Below are 23,933 nucleotides of genomic sequence, written 5' to 3'. Positions count from 1 at the left end.
ACTGATCATTACTTCCCCACATCACTCCCACTGTAAAACTGCAGCCAGCGTCCCCGAAAGCCTCATTTAAGCGGGGACCTTAATCCACAGTCAAAACTGCTGATGCCGTTCTAATCGCCGCTCTTTATAATCCACTTGTTATGGTAAATCACTGCATACATCCCCCCCCCCCTTGTGTCCTGATGCTGCTGCCAGCCAAACAAGATGACTGCAGTATCGAAGAAATGCGCTTTCGAGACGAGTTAATTGCTCTTTTAAGGCCAGATTCGCTGAGATCAGCCCTTCGGATGAGCCGACCTTCTCCATGGGGTCCTGACCGGGCGGCGGCGAACCCGTCGCCGATGCCTGCAGAGAAGAGGCATCTGCCCCTTCGCCGTATCCGCGCCTGATGTTTTGGGGACTTAAGCGATCACCTTGAGCCGGGTAGGCGGCGCGGACAGAGGCTAGCGTCAGGCCACGTGTTAAAGTCAGCGCCCCCGTCCCCCTGACGAAGACGAGCGGGCCGTTTTAAGAACCGGCGGCGTGAGCCTTTTTAGACGGGAGCAGCCGCCGACGTCACTGTCACAGCAAGCGGGCCTCTCGCGAAGAAAAACAATTAAACAGAAAAGCCGCCGCCCCCCGTTTCGGACGTCGGGGAGCCGAGGCCACGCACTAGCGCTGGTCTGTGCGTCACGCGCGAGGAGATACCCCTCCGCCCCCCCCCCCACCCCCTTTCCTGCCCCGACTCGGGATGCTCGCTGTGTGTAAACCAGCTGATTTAATAACAGCCGCGCGGCCGCTGCTGAATAAATAATCCCAGCGCCAGCGCCAGCGCACACCGTAGCGCTCATTAATTTTTCAGCCCCTGCATTTTCGCTTACGCGCCGCGTGCATGCGGAAGGACTGTTTTCCGCCGATTCCACTCTTATATTTTTCATGCTCTGAATTTCCCATTCCAGCCATTCATCTTTCCCTGAGTGCTGCGCGGAGTGCTTGTTTTCGTACTGCGACTTCATCCCAGAGCTCGTTTCTCCTTTTTTTTTTCTTCTTTTTTTTTCTTTGCAGTGCGTGGGGTAGCTGGCGAAGATAGATTGGGAGGCTGTTCGCCGTTCGTATAGCAAGCACATGGCGCTGCGCACGTTGCAGACTGCTGGGAATGCCCAGGAGTGCCAAAACACCAACTGCTCCAGAACAGATCACAAAACACGCAAAGTAGCGACCAAGACAAAAGGAAAGAGTATGCATGGTGTGCGCACAACAGAGTGCATTACAGAGGCGTGCAATGTCGAGCAAAGTAGTGCAATGTCACTGTATGCCACATGATACACAACACACAACGTTGTATGATAGTACGCAACGTTGTGCGTAGGCCAATTATCAACATACAAAAACAGGCAAACACGGCACTCAGTTTTGGGAGAGGAAACCCGGGCCAGAGGGCGACGAGGTTGGAACAGAAATTATGGCTCATGGCGAGAGAGGAAGGAAGAGAGTTTCACTCTCAGCTCTGACTGAGCTGTGCCCTCGGTCAGGGCAGTCCTGTTTTTTCTCTCTCTCTCACACAGCTGTTAATAACATCGGGCTTACACTGCAAAAACAAAAAAAAGTCCATCTCAACAAGAATTTAAGGCTGATGTTTAAGTCTAAAATTTGTATTTCTGTTACTCTTATGCGAAATAAAACTGATCGACAGTGAGGTGAGACAGTTTTACTAATTTCAAGATTCATCAACGGGGTATGACAATTTCACTTGTCAAGCAAAGAAGTAACTTAAAAACAAGCTACTATTTTCTACTTAGAGAGAAAAAGATAAGATTTTAAGTGTCATTACAAGCCTGCATTACTTGTTATGACGTGTTTTTGCAGTGTATTTGAGTCAGGATGACTGCCCCAGCATGCGTTGGGGTGAAAGGCAGGAATACATCCTGGACAGGTCACCAACCATAGCAGGGCGCACACAACATTCACTCACGCGCTCATACCCCAAGGACAATTTGGACTCCCCAGAAGACCTAACCTGCATGTCTTTGGACTGTGGGAGGAAACCCATGCGGACACGGTGTAACATGCAAACGGTACACAAAAAGGCTCTTGGCTGGGATTCAAACTCGGTACCTTTCTGCTGTGAGGTGACATCACTACTGACTGCATCACAATGCCACCCATTATGACACTCATTTCAAATTCACTAATCTTTATTGGCAGGTAATAATTTGTAAATATAAAGAGAAGAGCAATAAACTTGAGCTAACACAGATGTGTTCTGTCTCTCTCTCTCTCTCCCTCTCTTTCTCTCTCCCTCTCTCTCTCTCTCTCTCTCTCTCATTTCTACAAAGCAATTAGTGCATATCAGTTATACATTAATTATAAAGTAATGCAGCTGGAATGGCTTCAGTTTAGACTTAGCTGTATAGACGATTAAATATTTAATTTAAGTAAAATAGGTCACCTTGGCAGAGGGTCGCCGGCAACATAAATAAAACAGTTCTGAAAATGGTAAAAGCATGGGCAAGGATCACAATTCAATTATCATTTGCAGGCCTGTCATTGTCAAGCCTAGATTTCCTGCAAACGTCTCTGACACATTTATAATCTTTCTACATAAACCAAAAGAGCAGATAATAATGTGCTAAAATGATCAGCTAATCCAAACTGAAAATGTCATGGCATTTTCTGCAGGCAAGATTTCAGGAGTTATTTCTACCATTCATTTCTGAAGCCTGCCATGTGATTATAGAGTCAGGTTGTCATTTTGTGTTTTTCCACATTAGCTAAAATGCTAATTCCTGAACTTGCGCAATATGATCCCTGTGCAAGCCTCTAGGACGTGCAGCCTTTTTAATTTTACTCTGAAAATAATTAATGCATCTTACTTAGTCACAAACTGCCTGAAATGCTAAATTGTTTAACGAGAGACAACGCACTTAATTACTGAAACGGAAAACAACCGCATCTTTGATTAATTAGACGTATTACACAAATATTCATGAGAAAACATTTATTCAGATAGTGTTTACAGTTGTTGGAGACATCACTGAAGAGAAGAGGTATGTGACCAGAGAACATACTTTGTATGGAAAGAGAAATATACGATTTTGACTAAAATCCATAAACTAGAGGCCTGGGAGCTGTCACGTTTTTTATTTCTAACACAATATACCATGTTCCTTCCGTCCCCTCGAGTCCTGAATGCACTTTTGTGCTTAATCTTACTCAATAAACTGGAAATAAGTAAGTATCCTTGTTTTACCCCTTTTCAACATATTATTATCAGGAGAAAAATCAACGCATGAACGAATATGAATAGCCATTATTTTCAATAGAGCTTTGAGACAATAATGACGCACTTAAGCGAATCAGGTCCTCGAACGTCCAGGAGGCGGAGTTAACCTGCAGGCATTCTGGCTCCAAGATCAGCAATAAGCGCAAAGTTCCCCTGAAACAGCAGCATTTTTGGTATTTTACAGAGAAATTATGACGGTGCGCTACCCGTGTGTTGTGTTACCTGAGTTACGGTTTGTTTGGCAGTACCCTCCCAGATGAGCAGAAAATGGCAGGCAGGGTACAGGAAGGCAACACATTTTAAGTCTGCTTCCTTTACCACGGCCCAAATATACCTTTTTTTTGTGTTGCGATGTTGAAAACCTATCTAGTTGCCCTTGGAGTCAGGTATGAATTGTGCTGATGCACACAAAGGGAAACTCAGCCCATAATATTGGATGATAGCTTGAAAGATAAACGCTCTGCTGTGGGTTCAAATAACCCACTTACAATGCTAGCAATGTCGACCTTACACAGATGCTTTGACCGATTAATGCTGTACGATTTCTTTTAGTGGATCAGTTCAGGTAAAATACCTTCCTCACAACAAGGTTTTCTAGCTAGGGACACAAACATATCCTCCTGAAGTTCACTATCCAGTCCTGTCCTAAAAATACTGTCCAGCACAGTCATTAATTAATGTACAGTTCATCCAAGCTGCTTGGATCCGAGTTTAATTAATTACAGTCTGTGCTGTGATACATTTTTAATTGCCTTTTTTCCAAGTAAGCACACATTTTCAGATTAGAGTGCAAGAGTATCTGCTCTTTTGAGTGTAATAAAACGTTTCCAACCAGAACGTGTTTTTGTAATTAAACTTGCTGTGGTAAGTGAACCCAGAGACTTGTTCCAACTCTATCCTGTGCTGTAGGTCTGACTTATAAACATATGTGATAAAGAGTGATTCAGCAATGAAACATTTTAGACAAATACTATATCAGCACCCCCACCCTCCTCCTTTAGACATGTTTGTGAAGCAAGATAAAAATTCACATGGTACTGATATAGGAAACAAGACTAGAGTTGTCACCTCAAGGTGAAAGTATCAGTTGCTGAATAGTTTCTTACCTGATGCCAAGTTGGCTGTTGAATACAAAACTGCTCATTAGAATTGCTCTTCGGTAAAATAATGCAAAAGAAAGGGTAAATTTACCTTGCTATCAATATGAGTACTGCATTATTTCATTTACTAAAGGCATTTGGTGGATGCTGTACATAAAATTTGTCTTCTAAGAACACCATTTCTGTGCTATAGGCTATATTTGAACCAAGGCTGATGCAATGGGATGCCGCCTATGGTATGTATCTGAGGTTCAATGACAGCTAAAAAAAATTAAAACAGTCAATTTTTTAAACCTTTAACTGACAAACTATGAAAAATCATCATTTCACTTGCTCCAGTGGATCACTAAAGGGTTAATAATTGTCAGAATAATAAGTACCAGAATCAGCCTGTTATATCAGATCTTGTAGATTTCCCTTGATCATGGTGATATGCTATTTTTAAGTGTGTTATTTTTAATTGATTAAAGGACTGCTGAATCCGCAATACTGCTGTTTGCAGCAGAGGAGCAACTTGTTAATCTAAAGTAAACAATTTTTGCGATTGCTTCGGTTATGCAGAGTGATGGTGAATTGATTCCATTAAGAAGATAGTCGCGTGGACTTACAACTGTCTTCCAGCTCAATGCCATTTTCTTTGCGTTGCGTTTCTTTTTTGAATGCACGGTTAATTAAACAACAACTCAGCTTAAGTAGGATACTTGGCAGAAAAGAGAAGTCAACATTCGGGAGCGGCAAATTGCAGCAAAGATAAGGACAATATCAATAAAGTCACGTTGTCATAAAGCTGTCAAAATCCATTCTGGATAGGCGGCAATAAGATATTGGTTCAGAGTTCGCAGAGCCGAGCTGTGGAGGAGAGAGCCACGTTAGGCATACTATTTTATGTTTTGACAAGGCCGCCAAGCTCGCGCGGTCTAATCGAGCAGAACGCCGCGCCTCGATCCTATATCGGGTGTAATACAACAGAAGTGACAGGGAGGCCTGTGAGGTGTGTGCCGGTCCTGTGGGTTTTTTTTCAGCTCGTGGTATTTAGCATCCGCCGCCCTCACGTGCTAACGTTCGCATGCTAACTTGACGTTCGCAACTGCATCCAGTATGCGCATTGATTGGAAGTAGGCTACTGTTTATGCTGTGGCAGCGTGCCCTACAAAAATAAGCGTTAAGGGGGGAAATAGACGAGCTAGAAACATTTTAAGAGGATCTGCGTAAACAAATACCCCGCCCCCCCACATTATTCATTCTCAACCAGCTCCCGGATATTTTATGCAAGCACTAGCCCTGACTGAGCATGGTCGTCAGCGCGGCTGCTGATTTAAACGGTGACAAAATGGAGAAATATTCTGCTTCGCTCATTAAACCGGCTCTCCCCCCGGGCTTCACATTTCTCCAGGCCAAGACAGGCATCCAGATAAGGACCAGTGCAAAGCATTCAGCTCTCCTAAAGGGAAAGTCGATACACACCCCCATAAGTAAATCAATATAAGCATGAGACATCACTGCTTATACTTAAGAGTGAAAAAAGAGGGTCCAAATGATTGCGCTTTCATTCATTTAGCCAGGGGCAAAAAAAAAAAAAAAACAACAAAACAAATGGATAAAGAATCGAACATGCTCATCAAAAAGAGCTTGTGTATGTGCTGCGTTTGGAAAGGGGGCCCCTGCCAGCAGTGCAATTATTTCTGGTAAACAGAGCAAAATCTTGGGTAGTCGTCGCTGTCAAGGTTACTGACTGAATCAGGTCATTGACTGGCTTTTTCTTCGCATATCAATATTTTACAGAATGCAGCCTGGGCCTAGGCGCGGCGAAGCAGCTCATGCTCCTCTCGTCTCGGTGCATCTGATTGCCCGGCTCGCTTAACCGAATCATTTTCATCTCCAATTCAATTTTATATTAATTTTTTTTTTCTTTTTCCAATGGCTACCCCGTGGCCTGAAAAAAAAAAAAATCCAGCGGAGATTATTCATTTCTCAGTCATGCACCGATCGGTGCGCCCCGCGGAAACCGAGCCACTGAGCCACTATTAAACACTGCCGGTCTTCGGTTTTCATTGGCCGTCTGCGTAACAGGTATAATGTCCCCTGATGACGGGCTATAATAAGAGCTGGAGCGGGCTCAGGGACCCCGAGCGAGCCTTTGGGGGGGGGGGGGGTGTTTGGCGGGGGAGAAAGTTCTGCTGTCAGCACAACGACGGCAGGTGATGGACGAGAAACGGGGGCCAGGCGAGGAGGTGGGGGTGGGGGGGGCCTCCCTCCCAGCCGGACGACCTCTCCCGACCTCTTCCTGGAGGACTCTGGGAAGCGCTGGGGGAACAGCGCACGGCTAATGCTCCGGGATATCCTGGCTGCCACGCCCCCGTCCCTCGCCGCCCGTCGCCGCCGTTCCCACAGCCCGAGTCACCCGCGCAGGATGCTGAGCGGTGCTGGACCCGAACCATGTGCCAGGGCGGGGCCTCGGGGGCGGGGAAGGGGGGGGGTTGTTGCCGTCACGGCCCCCCCCCCGCCCCCCCGAGCGTGGGACACTCTCTCGCTGACGATGGCAGGGTGATGAGATGAGGGACGGGCGCGTTGGGGTGGCATTGGGGCCACAGGGCAGAGGAAACGCCATCACTACCTGAGGACAAAACAACAGCTGGACGGGTAACGACCGCTCAGCGCTGTCCCATCATAGCTCTTCCCTCAGCCCTGGCCTCCGAGCCCTATGTGTGTGCTGCTCAGTGCTGTCTCTCAGCCCTGCCCTCCGAGCCCTATGTGTGTGCTGCTCAGTGCTGTCTCTCAGCCCTGCCCTCCGAGCCCTCCTGAATGTGCTGCTCAGCGCTGTCTCTCAGCCCTGCCCTCTGAGCTCTCCTGAATGTGCTGCTCAGTGCTGTCTCTCAGCCCTGCCCTCTGAGCTCTCCTGAATGTGCTGCTCAGCGCTGTCTCTCAGCCCTGCCCTCTGAGCTCTCCTGAATGTGCTGCTCGGAGCGCCGCAAGAGCACCGCAGCGACACATCTGCGCCCGATAGCTGCGAAAATTAAAACCAGCGCCCCGACACGGCCATCTTTAAGCCTTTCACGGTGTCACACTACCACGGAGCCTCACGCAACGAAGACGGGGGCACTTCGGTTCCCCTGCGCAGATGTCATAACGCGTTATTCTCGCCACACACCGCTCTCAGCGTAATCCTGTCACCGACGCTCTGCTGATGACTGCCTGCGCCTGCGTTTGAAACGTTCGCCAACAGCCGAACGGATTTGCAGCAGGGCGACTTCCGACGCTCTCTGGCACCACCCATTTGCCTCAGACCCTATAATCATGGCTTGAAAGGATAATGCCAACGGATATCACAATTACTCCGCTTTCAGGACAGGATATAATAAGGCTGCAGAAATATCAGGAGGTCTCAAGTTTAAAAGGGAGGAAATAATGACAAACATATGGATGGCGTCGAAGAAATAGCATAAAATTTTAAAGCAGATGCATTCAGGCAGTTGACTTGCGCAAAGCGTCCAGGCAGGAGCGTGATTACATCTCGACAGCCTCACCTGCCCAAACCCCTCCTCCCTACTGAAAAAGGAGGAGCCAGAGGAACATCAACGCTGGAGACAAAAACCAGGTATCACCTGTGGAGGCTCTGAAACGCGGCAGCCACCATGCAGTCCGGTTTAACGCTTCAACACTGCCCCCTTGTGGCCACTGCTTTACACTCTGTATCTGCTTGGCAAACTGTCGTGTCCATATGCTTACAATTTTACGTATACTGTTACCAATTTATACTGCTTCTTCTTGGAACAATCACGATTTTACGGTGATTAATGGTACTTCATCCAACAGATGCCCGTTCATAGCAATAAAGATGAATAAGCTTTCCTATCAATTAAAACTGTATTCTAGTATCCCATAATGATCATAAACATAAACACATTATAAGTCTATGTTACCTCTTCGTTTGTGTCTTTTGTGTTTAACCACTCACTCTAAAGTAACTTGGTCAAGGCTGAACATCACACCTGGAAATAAAAACCTCAGGTCCCTCAGGTGCAAAACACAGAATACTCATGACCTCATCACCTTATACCTAACGAACAAAGGCTGACTACAAATAATAGATATATTTAATAAGGGCCTTATACAGCAATATGGCATTAAAACCACCCAGTAACTACAAAAGTAGATCAATGTTAGATATTAGTACTGTTTGGATGACAAGTAGTTTCTCTCTCTCTCTGTATGTGTGTGTGTGGCACATATGTTGGAACAAAGACATGAATTTGCAGGGGGGTGGGGTGTTAAAAATTGGGTACGTGGTACATAGCATTTATCAAACCGTTCAGTCTGTGACAGCTTTTGCTGACAAATAATGTATGAATTGCATTTAAATTTGCGAGGAGATTGGTCTGCATCCCCTTCTGCAGATTGGGTTCCCCGTTCCCTGTAATTGCCTGCTCTCGGACGGCTCGAATCGCACTGAGAAAGACAAACTAGATTCTGCGGTGATCGGGGAGGCGACAGCGACGAAACGTCCCGGCGCATCAGCACAGTCGAGGAAAAATGCTATTTTCCATGCGAGCTGTTACGCACATGTAGAGGCAGACACTCAGCCAATTCCGTGGCTTTTACAGTTACCCTAAAAAAAACCCCATCTCTGGCGTTGACCCCCAGAAGTGACACAGCGCCGAGAGTGACGGCTTCCAGAAATTGCCTTTTAAAGATTTCTCGCGCACAGTCAGGGGAAGTTTCAAAAAACACAAAAGAAACTACAAAGAGCCTCCATGATGTTGCTGTCATGATCGAGTCAATGTGACATATTTTCAGGAGGGGGGGGGGGGGGCGGAGTGGTGGTGGTGGGGGGGGGGGGGATTGGAAGCGACTGTGCTTTTTAGAGCAATGCAATATTTAGTGTGTGGCATAAACTGCATCTTTAATAGCTCTGTGACCTACTTCCGTGGAGCACTGTAAACTGTTTTCGCCAACTGCCTTTGCAGCAAAAAAATAAATAAATAAAAATGTCCTTAAACCATCTTAATGTCAATGACATGTAAAGGCTTTTAATTATTCACAGGGAGTCGGTCTGTCCTACTTATCTCTACTACTCTTAATTGTGCTTGAAATGCCCTTCCTGCACTTTCCCTGTGTCAAATGTTCTGGCAGACAATATAGACTAACAAGCGGGCGTTGTCCAAAACGCACCTGCGATCATGTGATCCACTCCGGTTCCAAAGCCACAACCTGGAGCACTCACATCACACAAAATTAAGGGAACGCCTCTGACCCCAAACAGGTGACTGGCACATCTGTGTGAGCTCCATGTATACGAAGATTTATACAGACAACCAGCACGTGACATGCCAGCTGAACCCCAACCAGATGGGTGTACAAGGTTCATGGTCCAGTGGAACTGCTGAAGTCTTCGGGAATGAAGGGTTAAATATTTTATGATAATTCCAGCAAAAGCCTTGACAGAACCTGCTGTCGTAGATTGTTATTCTAAATCACAACACTCCGCTCTGGATCAAGCTTTTAAGGCCACTTCTATTATATTTCCTTTACAATCTAAATATTTGACAGTAAAACAAAGTTCATGAAGACATCTAAGGTAACAAAAAAAGAAAAAAAACCCAGAAAAACCAGATAGGCAAGTATCCACTTATGCAATGACAGACAATAACAGATTAATGTAACAACTACAAATAACTAAAACAAAGAATTAATCAAAATATGTACACAAAACACACACAGACACACACAGACACATTAGTGTAGACATGTAGATTGAGGGAACATGATTTGAGGTGATTTATAATCCAGATGAAAACTGTGATTGGCTAAATTTGTGATAATCAGTGAGCTGGCCTGTTGTGTTGGGTGCTTCTACAATTTTAACTATTTTAGCCTAAAACATGATTTTTTATACACATGTTCATTTATTTCACATAGCAGGCTTTTTCCCCCCAAACACAGCAACCACATGCAATGTGCCTGGTAAAAAAATAAATAAATAAATGACCATTCATTCGGCTGCTCTGGCTTTGTGAAGCTGGGCAGCCATTTGAGTGAATTGTGGCCCGTTCTAAGCCAGAAGACACAGCCACAGAGAGCTGTGCTGAAGTGAAGACTGTCTTCACTACTGCAAAAAAAAAAAAACTCTGTCTCCACAACGCCTCTACAGGGAGTGAAGCAGGCAGGCAAGAGACGGACAAGAGACCCGCAGCTCAGGTGGATGCTGTCATCGCCGATAATACAGGGGCTTGTAAGATTGGCCCCGGGAGCTGTAGCGGCCGACGGGATTCGAGCTCGGGGGTAATGCTGTGATAGCCACAGACAGGGTCAGCGCCGATGCGGGACGCAATCTCAGCACGTCCTCCCCCAGTCGCCGAAGGCTCTCTCTGCCGCCGGCGGGACGCACCAGAGGCCCGGTGCGAGAATCCCGTCAGGCGCAAGGCGAGATCTCGTGTGACACATTGCGTACTGGCAGCCGGAGGCGCCCGGAGACGCACAACCTTTGCTTCACCGAGCTTCGTATGGTGCTGCAGGCACCGAGCACTTTTAGGGGTTCAGGCCTCGTAACCCCCCCCCGACAGGAGCACTTCTCCTAGCCTCACTGCTGCTCCAGTAAATCCACAGCCAAATACTGCCAACCGGGGCCCTCCAACTTCCACTTCATTCATTGCGCAGTTAAGCAAACGCATCAAATATATGACCTGTAAGACAGCGACAATGTCCAGGTGATTTAAGGTTTTATTATTTCTTGCCTGGAAAATTTTAGGCCAGCATTAATTAGAAAATATACCTCCTTGGACGTAAATTCCTGAAATGAAATTACCAAGCATAATAAACACAACTGCAATTTAATACCACCAATATGTGAGAATTGTACATTAATTGTAACCTGGCAACCTGAATTTGGTAGGCTATAAACAGTTCTGATCAATGTGTATTTAATTGCACTTACTTCATATATAAAATATGCAGGACAGAGGTTACTACAGATGAAAGGGAATATGGGTAAAACCATTTTGGGCTAAAGTGTGGAACGTCCCATGTAGGAGGAAAATATGGCAGCCCCCCCACACCTTCAATTTGCACACATTCTTTCTGAGCCACCTTGTTTACGAAAAATGTATTTTTTATTTTAAACAATTTACACACCGCACCTATTTAGCCTTTATCTTTTTGCCAGGTTTTTGTTTCTTTGGAGACATGGTTCTATAGCAGAGGAAAAAGAAAAAGAAAAAGCCTTTTATAGCAATGTGGCATGCTCATTGAAAAAAATCTGCCAGTGAACTACATCTGCGCAGGAGGATACGCCAGTCATAAAACATAATTTTCCATATTCGTGACAAATTCCATATTCATGAGACAATTACAACTTTGGAAAGCTCCTGCTTACTTTCTGCATAAAATGTGGCTGAACCACTGTTCATTGGTCTGAATGAATGACTGCAACCCGTGCAAGACAAAAACCGGAAGTAAAAAACTTGGAGTAACTCTGCAGGAAGTATTTTGCAGTGCACTGTAAGTGTTTGAGCTTCTGGTAGCTGGTTGAAGTCATGTGTTATAAAGTTGTACGTGTTAACGTTTAAGAGATTACATGTAAACTAACTTACGTTTCAAACTGAAAACAAGGGCTCAGGTTATGGCATGTCAAGTAAGAGCATACATGACGTCAGCGTAGTAGTTTTTGTGGACTACAGCGACCATAGTGCACTGCCTTATACAGCCCAGCCAAACATGTATCCCACGTCTGAAATTATTTAACTGATAAATTCTACATGTAATTTATGTTAAATGTCTCGTGACATGTGTCGGCTCGAATGGTAGCTTATAATAAGCACTCTTTTTTGTGCCTCACATTAAGCAGCACAGTAACGTTCAGCTTGCTAACCAACTAGCTCGCTAACTGGCGGTTCGTGTTGAAATGTTAAATCTTATCAAGCTAGCAGGCTATATTAGCAATCACTGGGTAGCCTGCTAGCTACATAGCTACGACGTATTGTCGAAGAAAACGGGACATGAACACAGAGCGGAAGGTAAGTAGCAAGTTTGCTATGATACCGAACCTATCTAGTTCGCGATATAGCCACGCTACAGCTATATACTTACAGAAGCTAGCTAGTTACGTTCCGGCAAACTAGATTGCAGGGAAGCTGACACGACATGCAAAGCAAGACAGCTCGAGATATATCGAGTTTCCAAGTCAGTTAATAAGGCCAGGTAAGCGAGAGAGTGAACCTGCATGTTGGTGTTAATTCCTTGAGCACTTGGCACTCCCCGCCATTTGGTAGCTAACGTTAGATGCTCAAAACAAGGTCTTTCTTTTTTTTGTCGTTAACGTTATAACCACTGACTCGGGTCCCACTGTCTTGGCCTGTATGAAGTGATAAGTCATACGTGTCACTGTCAAATAGTTTATTTTCACTTCTTTCCGACGAAGTAGATCACGTGATTAGATACATGGAACTAGTTGAAGTAGTGTCTTGCTAGCTAATTAGCTAGCTAGCTAGATTGCTAATGTTTGGTCACACGCCTGGAGGCCCGTAAGCAATGAACTGGGTCATTTGGAGGCGAAAAGAGTCCACTTGGCCAAATATGAAAAACGTGTTCCGTAGCTTTGCTAGCGTTAGCTATTTCACTCAAGAACAGGTTTTGGTAAATGACAATGACATAACTGAACCAACTGTATTAACTTGACTAGCAAACTAGAAGGACAACTAGTTGGACACCGCGTAAAAGTGTTGACTATCAATTCTCTTGACGTCTACAATAACTTATGTAGTTTCGTGGTTCACTGGCAAACCTACAGTAACGTTATTCAACTGCAACTTGAGTTAACTGTAACTACCAGCAAGCTGTATATCATTGTGCAGGTAGGCTGTTTCATTTACATGAATTTTGTGAATCCTGTGTGAATGACGCTAGCTGTTTCTTTAGTTTAAAAGCTCAGGAAAGTTCTCTCGTGTGAAGCTTATTGTATGGATTTATTTCTACGAGAAATCCGTGTAAGTAAATAACGTGGTGATATGCGCTTTCATTTAATTATTTTTACTTTAGAATTTGAATACAGGTATGCCGGCATAGTAGATGGCTTTCTTGGCAATGCTAGCAAAATATAGTGTTTGCCGATTGGTTAATGGTGTTATCTTGGTTTGGATTAACTAGACGGCGAACCCAGGAACACGTTTCAACCCCGCCACGACATATCTGCTGGAAGCACAGACCCGAAATTATAATGTCATTGGCTTCATCGTGCTGTCCTGTCCTGGGTGCAGCTCCTAGTGTGATGCCACGCTGAGAAAGGGAGGGTGAGAAAGAGGGACGTACAGCATTAAGCGCCATGAATCTACACCAAGTCCTCACGGGGGCTGTCAACCCCGGTGACAACTGTTTCGCTGTAGGCAACATAAACGACGAGCCTTTCACGGTAAGGAAGTTCATCTAATCGTTTTTCCAAGTAAGGTGTTGGCCATGTTCATTAAAGTGACTTTGCATTCCCGTGTTTGTGACTGGCAAGCAAATCCACGTGCAGAATCTGCTTGTGGAACACCAGTAAAAACTTGTAACATACAGCGAAATTCATGTGCCCATTTTGTTGTTTTTTTTTGGGAATGAATCCAAAATATTTTTTAGTACATTGATACCCACGTATCTCTGAGTCATGTGAACTCGTATGAGGTCTACCATCCTTCAGAAATCCTGCTGTACACTCTAGGGCAAAGAATTCAATACCCTGGCGAGCCAGATCTTCCCTCAGTAAAGATCAATGGCAGACTATTTCTGCGCCTGCCCTGCCTTGTGTTGGCAAGGTAAAAACATTGCTGATTCAAAATGACCTTTAGTTAACTCCTGTGTCCAACAATATGTCCTCTGTATTCTGCCTTTCTTTCTGTGCTGACAGACTGCATGCTGTGTCGTGCATGAGGTGATTACAAATGCCTTTGTCTGCGGGAGTCTATTGCAGATAATATGGAACTGATGATCAGCTGGTTTTCTATTTTGGTACCGGGATATATTCAGTCACCTGAACTGGCATAGGAGAAGAAATTAGAAGTCTAAAACTTATGAACTGGTGGGGGAAAAAATGAATTTTGGGAGTTAAGTTTCTGCTGAACAAACATGAAAAAATATATTGCCAGCTGACTTGATATTATCCTTGTTAATGTGGTCTATGTATGAGAACCAACTGTTTTGTCTACTCATGCCTTCTGTGGTGAATGTAAAGTTAACATTAATGCTAGTGGATATTGCGCTTGTTTTGTTGGAGAGCACAGTAATTATCCTGACGTTACAGGCTAAGACCAACACATTACAGGCCAATTTGGATATGCACGGTCATTGCACACAGTCTATTGGACAGCTACATTATTAAGTAGCTCTGCAATTTTGCCAGATACATCCCAGTGCATCTTGTCTTGCCCAATAGTTTTGCCGATGCTTCACAAAATCTCTCCACGCAGTTTTGCTGGCCAAACCTGGCCGACACTAGGTAAGTTGAGCTCAGCTGACAGTCGTTTGCAACTGCGGCTCGGATACAGGTAATAGGACGAGGATTTGGAACCAGTACTTGGTGAGTTAGCTTGGCTCCAGCTCTGAAAAAATGGGAATTTCACAGCTATAGAAGATGCAGAACTGAGAATTGGCAAGCCAAAATAACAGGCAGCAGAATAGCCTATGTTGGTACACACCCAGAAAACTGTGAATGCCTGGATGTGGCCGTGGTCTAATGGATGCACTTTCTCTGCTCTCTCTCTCCTCTCTCGTAGGCCTACGCTTCTGGCTGCGACATCGTGATCCTGGGCAGCGACTTTCAGAGGCTGCAGATCATTCCGGGGGCGAAACATGGGAACATCCAAGTGGGCTGTGTGGACTGCTCGCTGCTGGGGGGCCAGGTAGGAGACCGTCCCGCTTGCTGTCCTCTTCATCCCCTCTTACCCGTCTACTCTCTCTGCTTAATCTCCACAGCGACAGTCCTCTCGTTGCAGCGCTCCTCTTAACGCACAGGCTTGCAAAAGCTTGGTTTGATTAATTAAGTCTCCTTTGGGGCTTAAATCCTTTTTTTTTTTTCTTCCTTTTTTTTTGAGCATTTTGGGTTGCCTTTGCAAAGTCTGGGTACTTGGGAGGTTCTGAAACCTGCAGGTTATGAAATATAGTTATGAGATATAGGCCTGTGTTTCTGAAACCTGAATGAAGCGGGTGATCAGAAATAGGGCTTTGAATGATTTGCCCTAGTTGATGAGGGTTGATTGTAAACTGCTTATTGCCCTAAAGCTTTTCAGCTACCCATGTGAAATCTAGCACACTGGCTGCAGGGGATTGTTTTAAGTTGCCTGAGATCTGCATAGAGGTTACATGTAACTAGCACATAGTTACATGTATGCATCTTGCAGTCATCGGAATTAATTTCTTTTTTTAGACTTCACCAATAGGTATGATTGCAAAGTATTTCTATGGCATCTCTAAAACTTGACGGCGAAAATAAGAACACGGCTAATCAGTTCATCACTGGAAATATTGTGGCACTAGTGAAAGCCAAATGTAGCTTTGTCAGGTTTCACTTGAAGGCAAACTAGTGGGGAACATGCAAGAAAGAGTTATTTGTGTTATTCAAACCTCAGGCTTCTGTTACATTTCAGTGTCTGCAGTCTGATGTTATTTCAGACGATTTTGCAGTTTTCATGTAGGGGTTAAGGCCTGCTGCCAGTGCGTAGAGCGATTGTTTTCATCATTACTGTCTGACTGAAATATCAAAATTCTGAAGTCTTTTTAATTTAGCTTTACACAAGACTAAAATGTAGTCGCTCAGTTTGTTCTGTTTTCTCAAGGGCAAACATTTTCTGTCAGTTAAGTCACTTGTATTTCCGTTACAAGTGTCCAAGGAATAAAGTCTTGATCTTAATCCTCTTCTGCATAAATTTCTTTCGCATGAATCCTCATCTGTGGAGCAACTAGTTTTCCTTTTTGAACTCAAATCCCAGTTGACTTCAGCATGGTGCTGAAATTGGGGGGGCGTTCTCTGGAGAGCCATTTTGTTTTTGCTGTCGCGGTTACCTTTTCTAATGTCTGTGGGAGAAACAGTCTCGCGTTTTTTGCAAGGCCTTCTACGCATCACTGCATTTCCCAGGCTTCGCTTCCCGTATTTGGTGTGCGCTGGACACGCAGCGGTGACTAGCGCTGGACATGCTAGCAGTGAACATGCTAGCTGTGACTAGCGCTAGACATGCTAGCAGCGACTAGCGCTGAACATGCTAGCAGTGACTAGCGATGAACATGCTAGCGCTGGAGATCAGGTGATCTACAACACAGCTTGGCTGAAGACTCACAGCTGACCAATGCCAAAGCAGAAGTAGTGCCTTGTGGTAATCTGTCATTCCACAAGCCTTGGAAATTTAGTCACTGCAGCAGACAGTCACTTGCGTAGATGAGCTCAATCAGTATGACTCAGTCCTCTGCTTTCCACCCAAAACCATGAGCAGCTGGAGCAGAGAATTCAAAAGAAAATACCTTTCTTATAATGGTCTGTGTACGTAACGCTGTATGAAGATGTGGCTGCACATATGCATGCGTTAAAAAATGAAACCTCCATGGAGCAGTTATGCAAGTTATTGTTGTCGTAATGCTGAGCGAGTGTGGAATGGCTTTTCTGCATTTTTTCTCCCCCTTTTGTTTAAGCCACAAAATGACGCACGGAAAATTGCAGGCAATTTCATGGTGTTTGAGAAAGCGGTAGCCTACGTAATAACCACTCAAAGGAAAGCAAGTGGTGGTGCATTGTCCCAATAATTCCGTCAGCAATGATGCCGGAAACGTTGCAGACGTACACAGAACGATTCGTCTCTGTTAAAATTCGGCGAACGAAACGCGGCAAAAACGTAATTGACCCGGCTGATGAGATGCCAGCGAGCGTATTTGGGTGAGAATGGGACGGTGTAAATAAGAAGGCCACCCGTCATAAGTGTCCTCTTCTACACCGTCGCCACGATTATGATAAAGACCACGTTATTTTGGATCACGCTAGAGCGTTTGAGGTCCTCCCTGTTGTTGATTGTCAATTTGCGAGAGGCGAGTCTATTTCCTCCCCCGGTCAGCCGAAATCGCGCTTCCCCTCCCTCGGTCTGTTTGGAAGCCCAGACTGTGTTGTTTACAAGTTTACTTCTGAACTCGCAAACGGATGGTTTCAGTGCCAGTTTATTACAGAGATTAAAATGGCCCGTGTGGTCCTTCTCCTCGACTCATTATCCCAGCAGGAAATTACAGCTTCCCCTGCGAGCTCCTGCCTCGACACAGTTTTTCTGAGCTCACAGCCTCCGCTGTTTCCAGGTCTGAGTTGTAGGGCCCCCCCGGGGACACAAACGGCCCCTCTCTCTCCGTGCTTCTGTGCCACACAGCGTTGGCACACCAGCTGCCAGCGTACCAGGAGGGCCCTCTTCCCTGCCACAGAACACTTTCCTCTCATTGCATGTAACACGCATATAACACGCATCGCAAGTCCTGGAGTTGTCCTGCCGTAATCAACGCTAATGCACCCCCCCACCCTCCCCCCCACGTTCTTCTGGGCCCTCGTCCTCTTTAGTACCTGCACACGTCCAAGACCGAGCCTCCTCCACACATCTCCGTAATTTGGACTCTGCAGTCTGTAATTTCTTTACGCGGTCCTTTCCACCCCCCCCCCCCACGGTAGTCATCTGTCACACGCTTAACACTTCGATCTCTTATTCTTCCTCTGCGTAGTGTTCTGCTTCTGTAGAGAGAGTCTTACAGTGTGGTGCTGCTGCTGTGGTGGTGACGGTGGTGAAGGGGGGAGGGGTGGGTGGTGAAGGGGGGAGGGGTGATCAAGGGCAGAAATGCCTGCAGAGCCATCAGAGCTTCTGTCTGTCTCTTCTTCCGGAACATTCATCCACCATAAACGGGTCATGTTATTGGGTTTCCCAGCGCTGCTGAATATTCACCCCGGTGTTGGAGCTGCTCGACCTCCGTTGAGACTGCGTTCGAGGTCATGTCTGAAACCGCAAACGCGCGATGTCTGCCTTTCATTCTCGCTTTCGCTTTCAGATTCGAAAAGGGGGGGGGGGGGAGGGGAGTGTGAGCCTTTGTGTCGCTGTCACTCCTCGCTGACGTCTCTCTCTCTGTTGTGGCAGGTGGCGGCCTCCTACGGGAACGTCGTGTGTGTGTTCGAACCCGTTCGCCTCCTCAGTCCGAAGGGAAAGACGTCCGCGGTGAGTTCTCCTGAATCTTTGTGTCTCTGCACACGTGTACCGTTTGCTTGTGTCCTTTACAGCTGGGATACGTGTGCTTGTTATACTCTTGTACCGTTTTAGTGTTGCTTTGTTTTCTGAATTTTTGTTTAATTGATGTTTGTTTGCAGAAATTGAGCTACCAGTGGCAGAAGAGCGGGCAGTTTGTTTTGCAGTCGGTCGCGCACAACCTGGCGTGGGACCCCACAGGTGCGGCCGAGTCACGATTTCGACCCCTTACCGCCGAAATTATCTAAAGCCCGAGCCTCCGCACATTGCTAGCTTACCACCGAACAGTCAAATCCGTTCCATGTTCCTTCTGTTCAAAAACAAAAGGGTAACCGTTGACCTGAGAGAGCTAGCTGATGCTAACGCTAACGCTGGCGCTTGTCTTTGACCAGGGCGCCGTCTCCTGACCGGGTCCTCCAGTCTGCAGCTGTGGTCCGGCTCCGGTTCGGACCCCGAGGACGAGCAGGCCGACACGCCCATCCGAGCGCCCCCGTCGTCATGGAGATGTGTCTGGGAATGCAAGTAAGGTTCTGGAAGGGCTGTGCTGTGAAAGCTGCTGAACGAGCTGAACAGGCCCGACGGGCCAGGGTCCACTTCGAGGGCCAGTTTGCGTTTAAAAACCAATGAAGAAGCTGATACTTAAGTTAGGCTCCAATTTTAGAAGTGAAATTTGCTGTAGTCTTAAGACCAAGAGGAGACTTATTACAGCTACTTATTTTTTTTTAAAATTATTATTTATTTATATTTTTTACCTGCTTGAGACTATGGAGACACACTTTACATGTGCGCATCCTCGACTGCTTTGCATACCTTGGACAGTTTTCCGTAGTGCGCTATGTTTCATGCTAAATTTGCTAAAATTGCTACCCACCCTCCACCACCCCCCGTATTGTTTTTTATGTGAATGGTCTGGTCTAACAGGCGGCAGTGTAGTGTAACGGGTATGGAACTGCTCTTGTAACCGAAAGGCTGCAGGTTTGATTCCTGGGTCAGACAGTGCCGTTGTACCCTTGAGCAAGGTACTTAATCCACATTGCTTCAGTACATATCCAGTTGTTTAAATGGGTCCAAAAGTTGCGTATGTCGCTCAGGATAAGAGCGTGTGCTAAATGATGATAATGTAGTGATGTAACATTCTTCATTCTTAATCTATTAATCATACCAGTGGTACAACCATCCGCTGGTACATATTCAGCTGTAAGGCAAAAAATCGAGCTGCGTATGAGTATCACCATCATGCGACCCTCTACTGAAGTAACGAGTGACAGAATGATAAGTAATCCTATGCATATTTTATGTAGTCATCTTTGTTCTATATATCTTATTCACGTATTGTTTTATAAATAGAACATGGAAAATGTTTGCTCTGTTTGCACCATTTTTGAAATGAATTTGGGGGGGGGGAGGGGTTGGAAGTAGTCTCCGGGGAAACCGAATCCAGATGAGAGAAGACGTGCACTTCATAAGCTTTGGAAATCTATTCATAGAGCCCCTGCTGTCTTAATGACCTGTAGCTGGATCTTCTGTTGTCCGTCTGTTTCAGTATAGCGGACCGTCACCTCATGTGAGCCACACCAGCTCAGACACTCAAAGCAGGAGATAAGATCTGTCCCTGTTTCTCTCTCTGTGTTTGCAGAACCGCGTCCTCGACACACCTGATGAAGTTCTCCCCGGGGGGCGAGTTTTTTGCCACGGCCGGGCAGGTCGGTCTTCTTCCGTCTCATTTACCCCCCCCCCCCCCACCCCCTCCCCTTTCAGGCCCACTTTTACAGGATGTTAACAAATGTTAACAAAACACTGCCTCTGCACGGTGCGTGTGAACATATGCAAACCTGCAAAACCCATTCATCTCCTTCCAGCTCCATGTAACTGTACATCAAACACTGGCGAACTGCACAGAGGCAAACTGCTCATATACATGCATAATTTGAATAACAGTTTCTCTTTTTTTTATACTGCTCATGGCAAGACTTAATTCTACCTATGCTTTATACTTCTGGCTGCTCGTTGAGAAGAGGCATTTGTTAAACTGGTGTGCGGACACAAACTGTAAAAATATGTAATTAAAGTATGCAACTTTGGTCCCTCTGAGCATATGCATGATGAATGTATGAGGAAAAATGACAAAAGAAGATTAAAAAAAAATATATAATCTAAATAAAGAAAACCTATTCATTTTTTGTGAAATTGAATTTTGCTGCCTGTTAGTGAAGATGCATTTCTGCATTTGGCGCAGAGCTATAGATCAGCTTTTAAAAAGTGATTTTCGTTCCCCAGGCGACGGAGATCTGTATTATGGGCTGTGTAATGAGATAAGTCTCCCCTTCCACGCATCAGGGGATTCGTTGGCTTATGCGAAGTGTCTCACCACTTCTCTCGGATCACTTTTAGAGGATTAGACTCAAACAGATAGTATGACGGCTTTGCGCTTTCTCGTTTGCGGATATGTTACAAACCCCGTGATTTTGGCTACGGCGGGGCGGCGGCCTTCTCGGCGTGCCGACAGCTTGGCGTAAGCGTGTGTGGCAGGGCCGTTGCGTTCAGAACCAAGGCGTGCGTTTGACGTTTCATCCGCGTGTTATGGTTTTAGTTGCTTTTCTTCTTTTGAGGCGCGTTAAGAATTTATTCTTTTTAATTTTTCAGTTCTCCAAAACGTTTCATATTCAATAGATCGCTGGAAAACATTTTTTTCCCCCTTTGTGCTAAAAGTTTATTGACGCGTTCCTGCACATAAAGTAAAGTCGGTAGAACTACATTGTATCTTGCTCTGGAACTTGCTGTCAAATATAATTTATAATACACCCGGTAATCACAAAAAAAGTAACCAGCATGGTATAATTAAGAAAGAACAGTACGTTTTCAGTACATGGTATTATTAAAAAAGAACAGTACATTTTCAGTTCTTGGCGTTACTTAAACATTTTCAAGAAAGTCTACTCGCCTGGTGAAGAGGGCAAAGACTCTCAATACAACACCAAGATAATCTAGTCATGTGCAGATCGAAAGCCACAGAGCTGTAAACTGAACCAGAGCAAGGGCCCAGGTCACCACAACTTCGATTGGCCAGGAGGGGGAAAAAAAGTCAGCCGCCATCGCCGTGGGAACAACGCGCGTGCCGACATTCGGGACTGCCTGAGAGGGGGGCCGTTCCAAAGTTGGGCGTATCTCACCCAGACCTTCCAAATTAGCCGTCGCCCCGGTCTTGTGACAGTGCCCGGGCTGGTACATGTGTGGTGTATAGTGAGGCAGGGAGAGCCAGAGTAACTGCCACAGTGTTGGCAGCAGGACTCTGTTCCTGGTCAAACAAGGACACACTGTACCTGGCAGCTGGTTAGTGATTAAAAAGGGGTGTGTGTATATGGGTGTGTGTGTGTGTGTGTGTGTGTGTTTGTGTGTGTAATATACGTATGTGTGTGTGTACACAGACTGGTATATGTAATTTACATTAGTATTATGTTGTGCAAATATTTTTGGATGTTCAACTTTGTAACTTTGTCTTCCTGCATGTATGTGAGTGCATATGTATATACACAGGAGGAAGACTGATATATAATATGCAATGTGCACATAGTTTGAGTAGTATTACAGTAGTATGTTTGTGTGTGTGTGTGTATTTGCTGTACTTTCTAAGCGTGTGTTGGGTGTTGGAGTCATGGTCCCCCTCAGTCACAGTGTTGATGGTCCCCCTCAGTCACAGTGTTGATGGTCCCCTCAGTCACAGTGTTGATGGTCCCCTCAGTCACAGTGTTGATGGCCCCCTCAGTCACAGTGTTGATGGTCCCCTCAGTCACAGTGTTGATGGTCCCCCTCAGTCACAGTGTTGATGGTCCCCTCAGTCACAGTGTTGATGGTCCCCCTCAGTCACAGTGTTGATGGTCCCCCTCAGTCACAGTGTTGATGGTCCCCCTCAGTCACAGTGTTGATGGTCCCCCTCAGTCACAGTGTTGATGGTCCCCTCAGTCACAGTGTTGATGGTCCCCCTCAGTCACAGTGCTGGTGTCGCCCGCAGGAGGACTGCCTGGTGAAGGTGTGGTACAGCACCCATTGCTGGCAGTCGACGGGGGCTCCACCCTCCCGAGTCCCAGGGAGTGGCTTCTCCTCGTTGACCTGGCCCCCCGCGTCACGCTTCTGGAGGAAGACCAGCAAGTACATGCCACGGTAGGGAGGAGGTGCAGGGGAGCAAGGAGGAGGCGCGCACGAGAGGAGGCGCGACGGAGGAACGAGGAGGCGCGGGGGAGGAGGGAGGAGGCGCGGTGGAGGAGGGAGGGAGGAGGCGCCTGGGAGGGAGCGCGTGCTTAAGTACCAGCTCATTTCTCAAAGCCCTAATTTTGTTTACAGACGCGTAATCCGCTCCTTAGACACACCTCGGCTAAGGTGTCTTTTAAGCAAGCGCTCCTCGTCGTCATTATCTTGCCAATCTTGAAATACGACTTTGGCTAACGATATGTCGCCGCTCGTTCATCATTCCGTAGTTTATCGCACGGGAGGGAATTTCTCAAAATGAACTCTGCCAGGCCTTCGCCGATTCGCAGCTTTAATTACCTTTCGGGCCTAATTATCGCGGCGTTCAGCCCGCTGTTCGCCCGCGGGAAGGCCTCACGCTGAGTCCGGGGTAAAATGACGCCAAAACCGCCTTCCCGTTTCCATGCCTCCGTTTCCATGGCGATTCGTTGGCCCGCGACAGACCCTTTTGTCTGCTGTAATTTTGGCGTCTTTATCGCTGACACATCATTTCCTGTCGCTCGTCAGTCCCGAATCTAATGCAAATGCGGCGAGCTCTCCTCAGGGGTTACAGAAACTGGATCAAATTTCAACGTGTTGCCCATGAGCCTCGTCTCACAATTTGTGATCGAAATTCCTGGTTTTTCACCGCATACTCAAAAGCAGCTTTAGCGTAGCGATTAGCGTTCGCGCATGGCTGCGCGGGGAGCTCTGTGGCGGCCGTGTGGGTTCGGCGGGCTTTAATCCGGCGTGTTTGATTTCCCGCGGTTATGATGCGTGTTTTTCGACCTCCTTTTCCTGAGGTGAGGGAATGGTTTCCTGGTTTTTTTTCTGGCACGGGATTGTTGTTTCCCGCTCTCTGCTTCCCTTAGGCGGGCACACAGTGTTTCGCACACTGATAGTCGTCATAAAGATGCACTATAACAAACATGTTGTCCATTCAATTATTTATTTATTTTTAATATCTTTTAACAAGAATAGGTTTTCATGCTACCCCAAGCAGAACTGTCAATTTGTTGAAATAATCTCGCTGTGTGGGCTTGGTTGCGATCTCTAGCGGTCCCATTACTTGATTGGTGCTCTTGTCTGAGCGTGCTCAGTGGGTCAGCAGTTTGTAGCGCTCACCCTTGGCTT

The 23,933-nt window shown here is 46.2% G+C and overlaps 1 protein-coding gene across 7 annotated transcripts in view; it reads left to right on the top strand.

The window, feature by feature from the left end:
- The first annotated feature begins 11,795 nt into the window (after window positions 1–11,795).
- Window positions 11,796–23,933, top strand: part of dmxl1 (Dmx-like 1) — a 47,103-nt gene continuing 34,965 nt past the window's right edge. For 2 of the 7 annotated variants that reach the window (XM_064297246.1, XM_064297239.1), the window contains exons 1-8: window positions 11,864–12,371; window positions 13,501–13,762; window positions 15,102–15,227; window positions 18,474–18,551; window positions 18,701–18,779; window positions 18,971–19,100; window positions 20,215–20,281; window positions 22,588–22,736. In XM_064297246.1, the coding sequence (XP_064153316.1) occupies window positions 13,676–13,762; window positions 15,102–15,227; window positions 18,474–18,551; window positions 18,701–18,779; window positions 18,971–19,100; window positions 20,215–20,281; window positions 22,588–22,736 (716 nt within the window). In that variant the 5' untranslated portion in view covers window positions 11,864–12,371; window positions 13,501–13,675. The other 5 variants (XM_064297243.1, XM_064297244.1, XM_064297245.1 and 2 more) reach the window with 5 other exon arrangements.

The sequence above is a fragment of the Anguilla rostrata genome, chromosome 10 (genome assembly GCF_018555375.3).
Source record: "Anguilla rostrata isolate EN2019 chromosome 10, ASM1855537v3, whole genome shotgun sequence".
NCBI classification, from domain to species: domain Eukaryota; kingdom Metazoa; phylum Chordata; class Actinopteri; order Anguilliformes; family Anguillidae; genus Anguilla; species Anguilla rostrata.
This window is presented reverse-complemented; position numbering and strand designations above follow the sequence as displayed.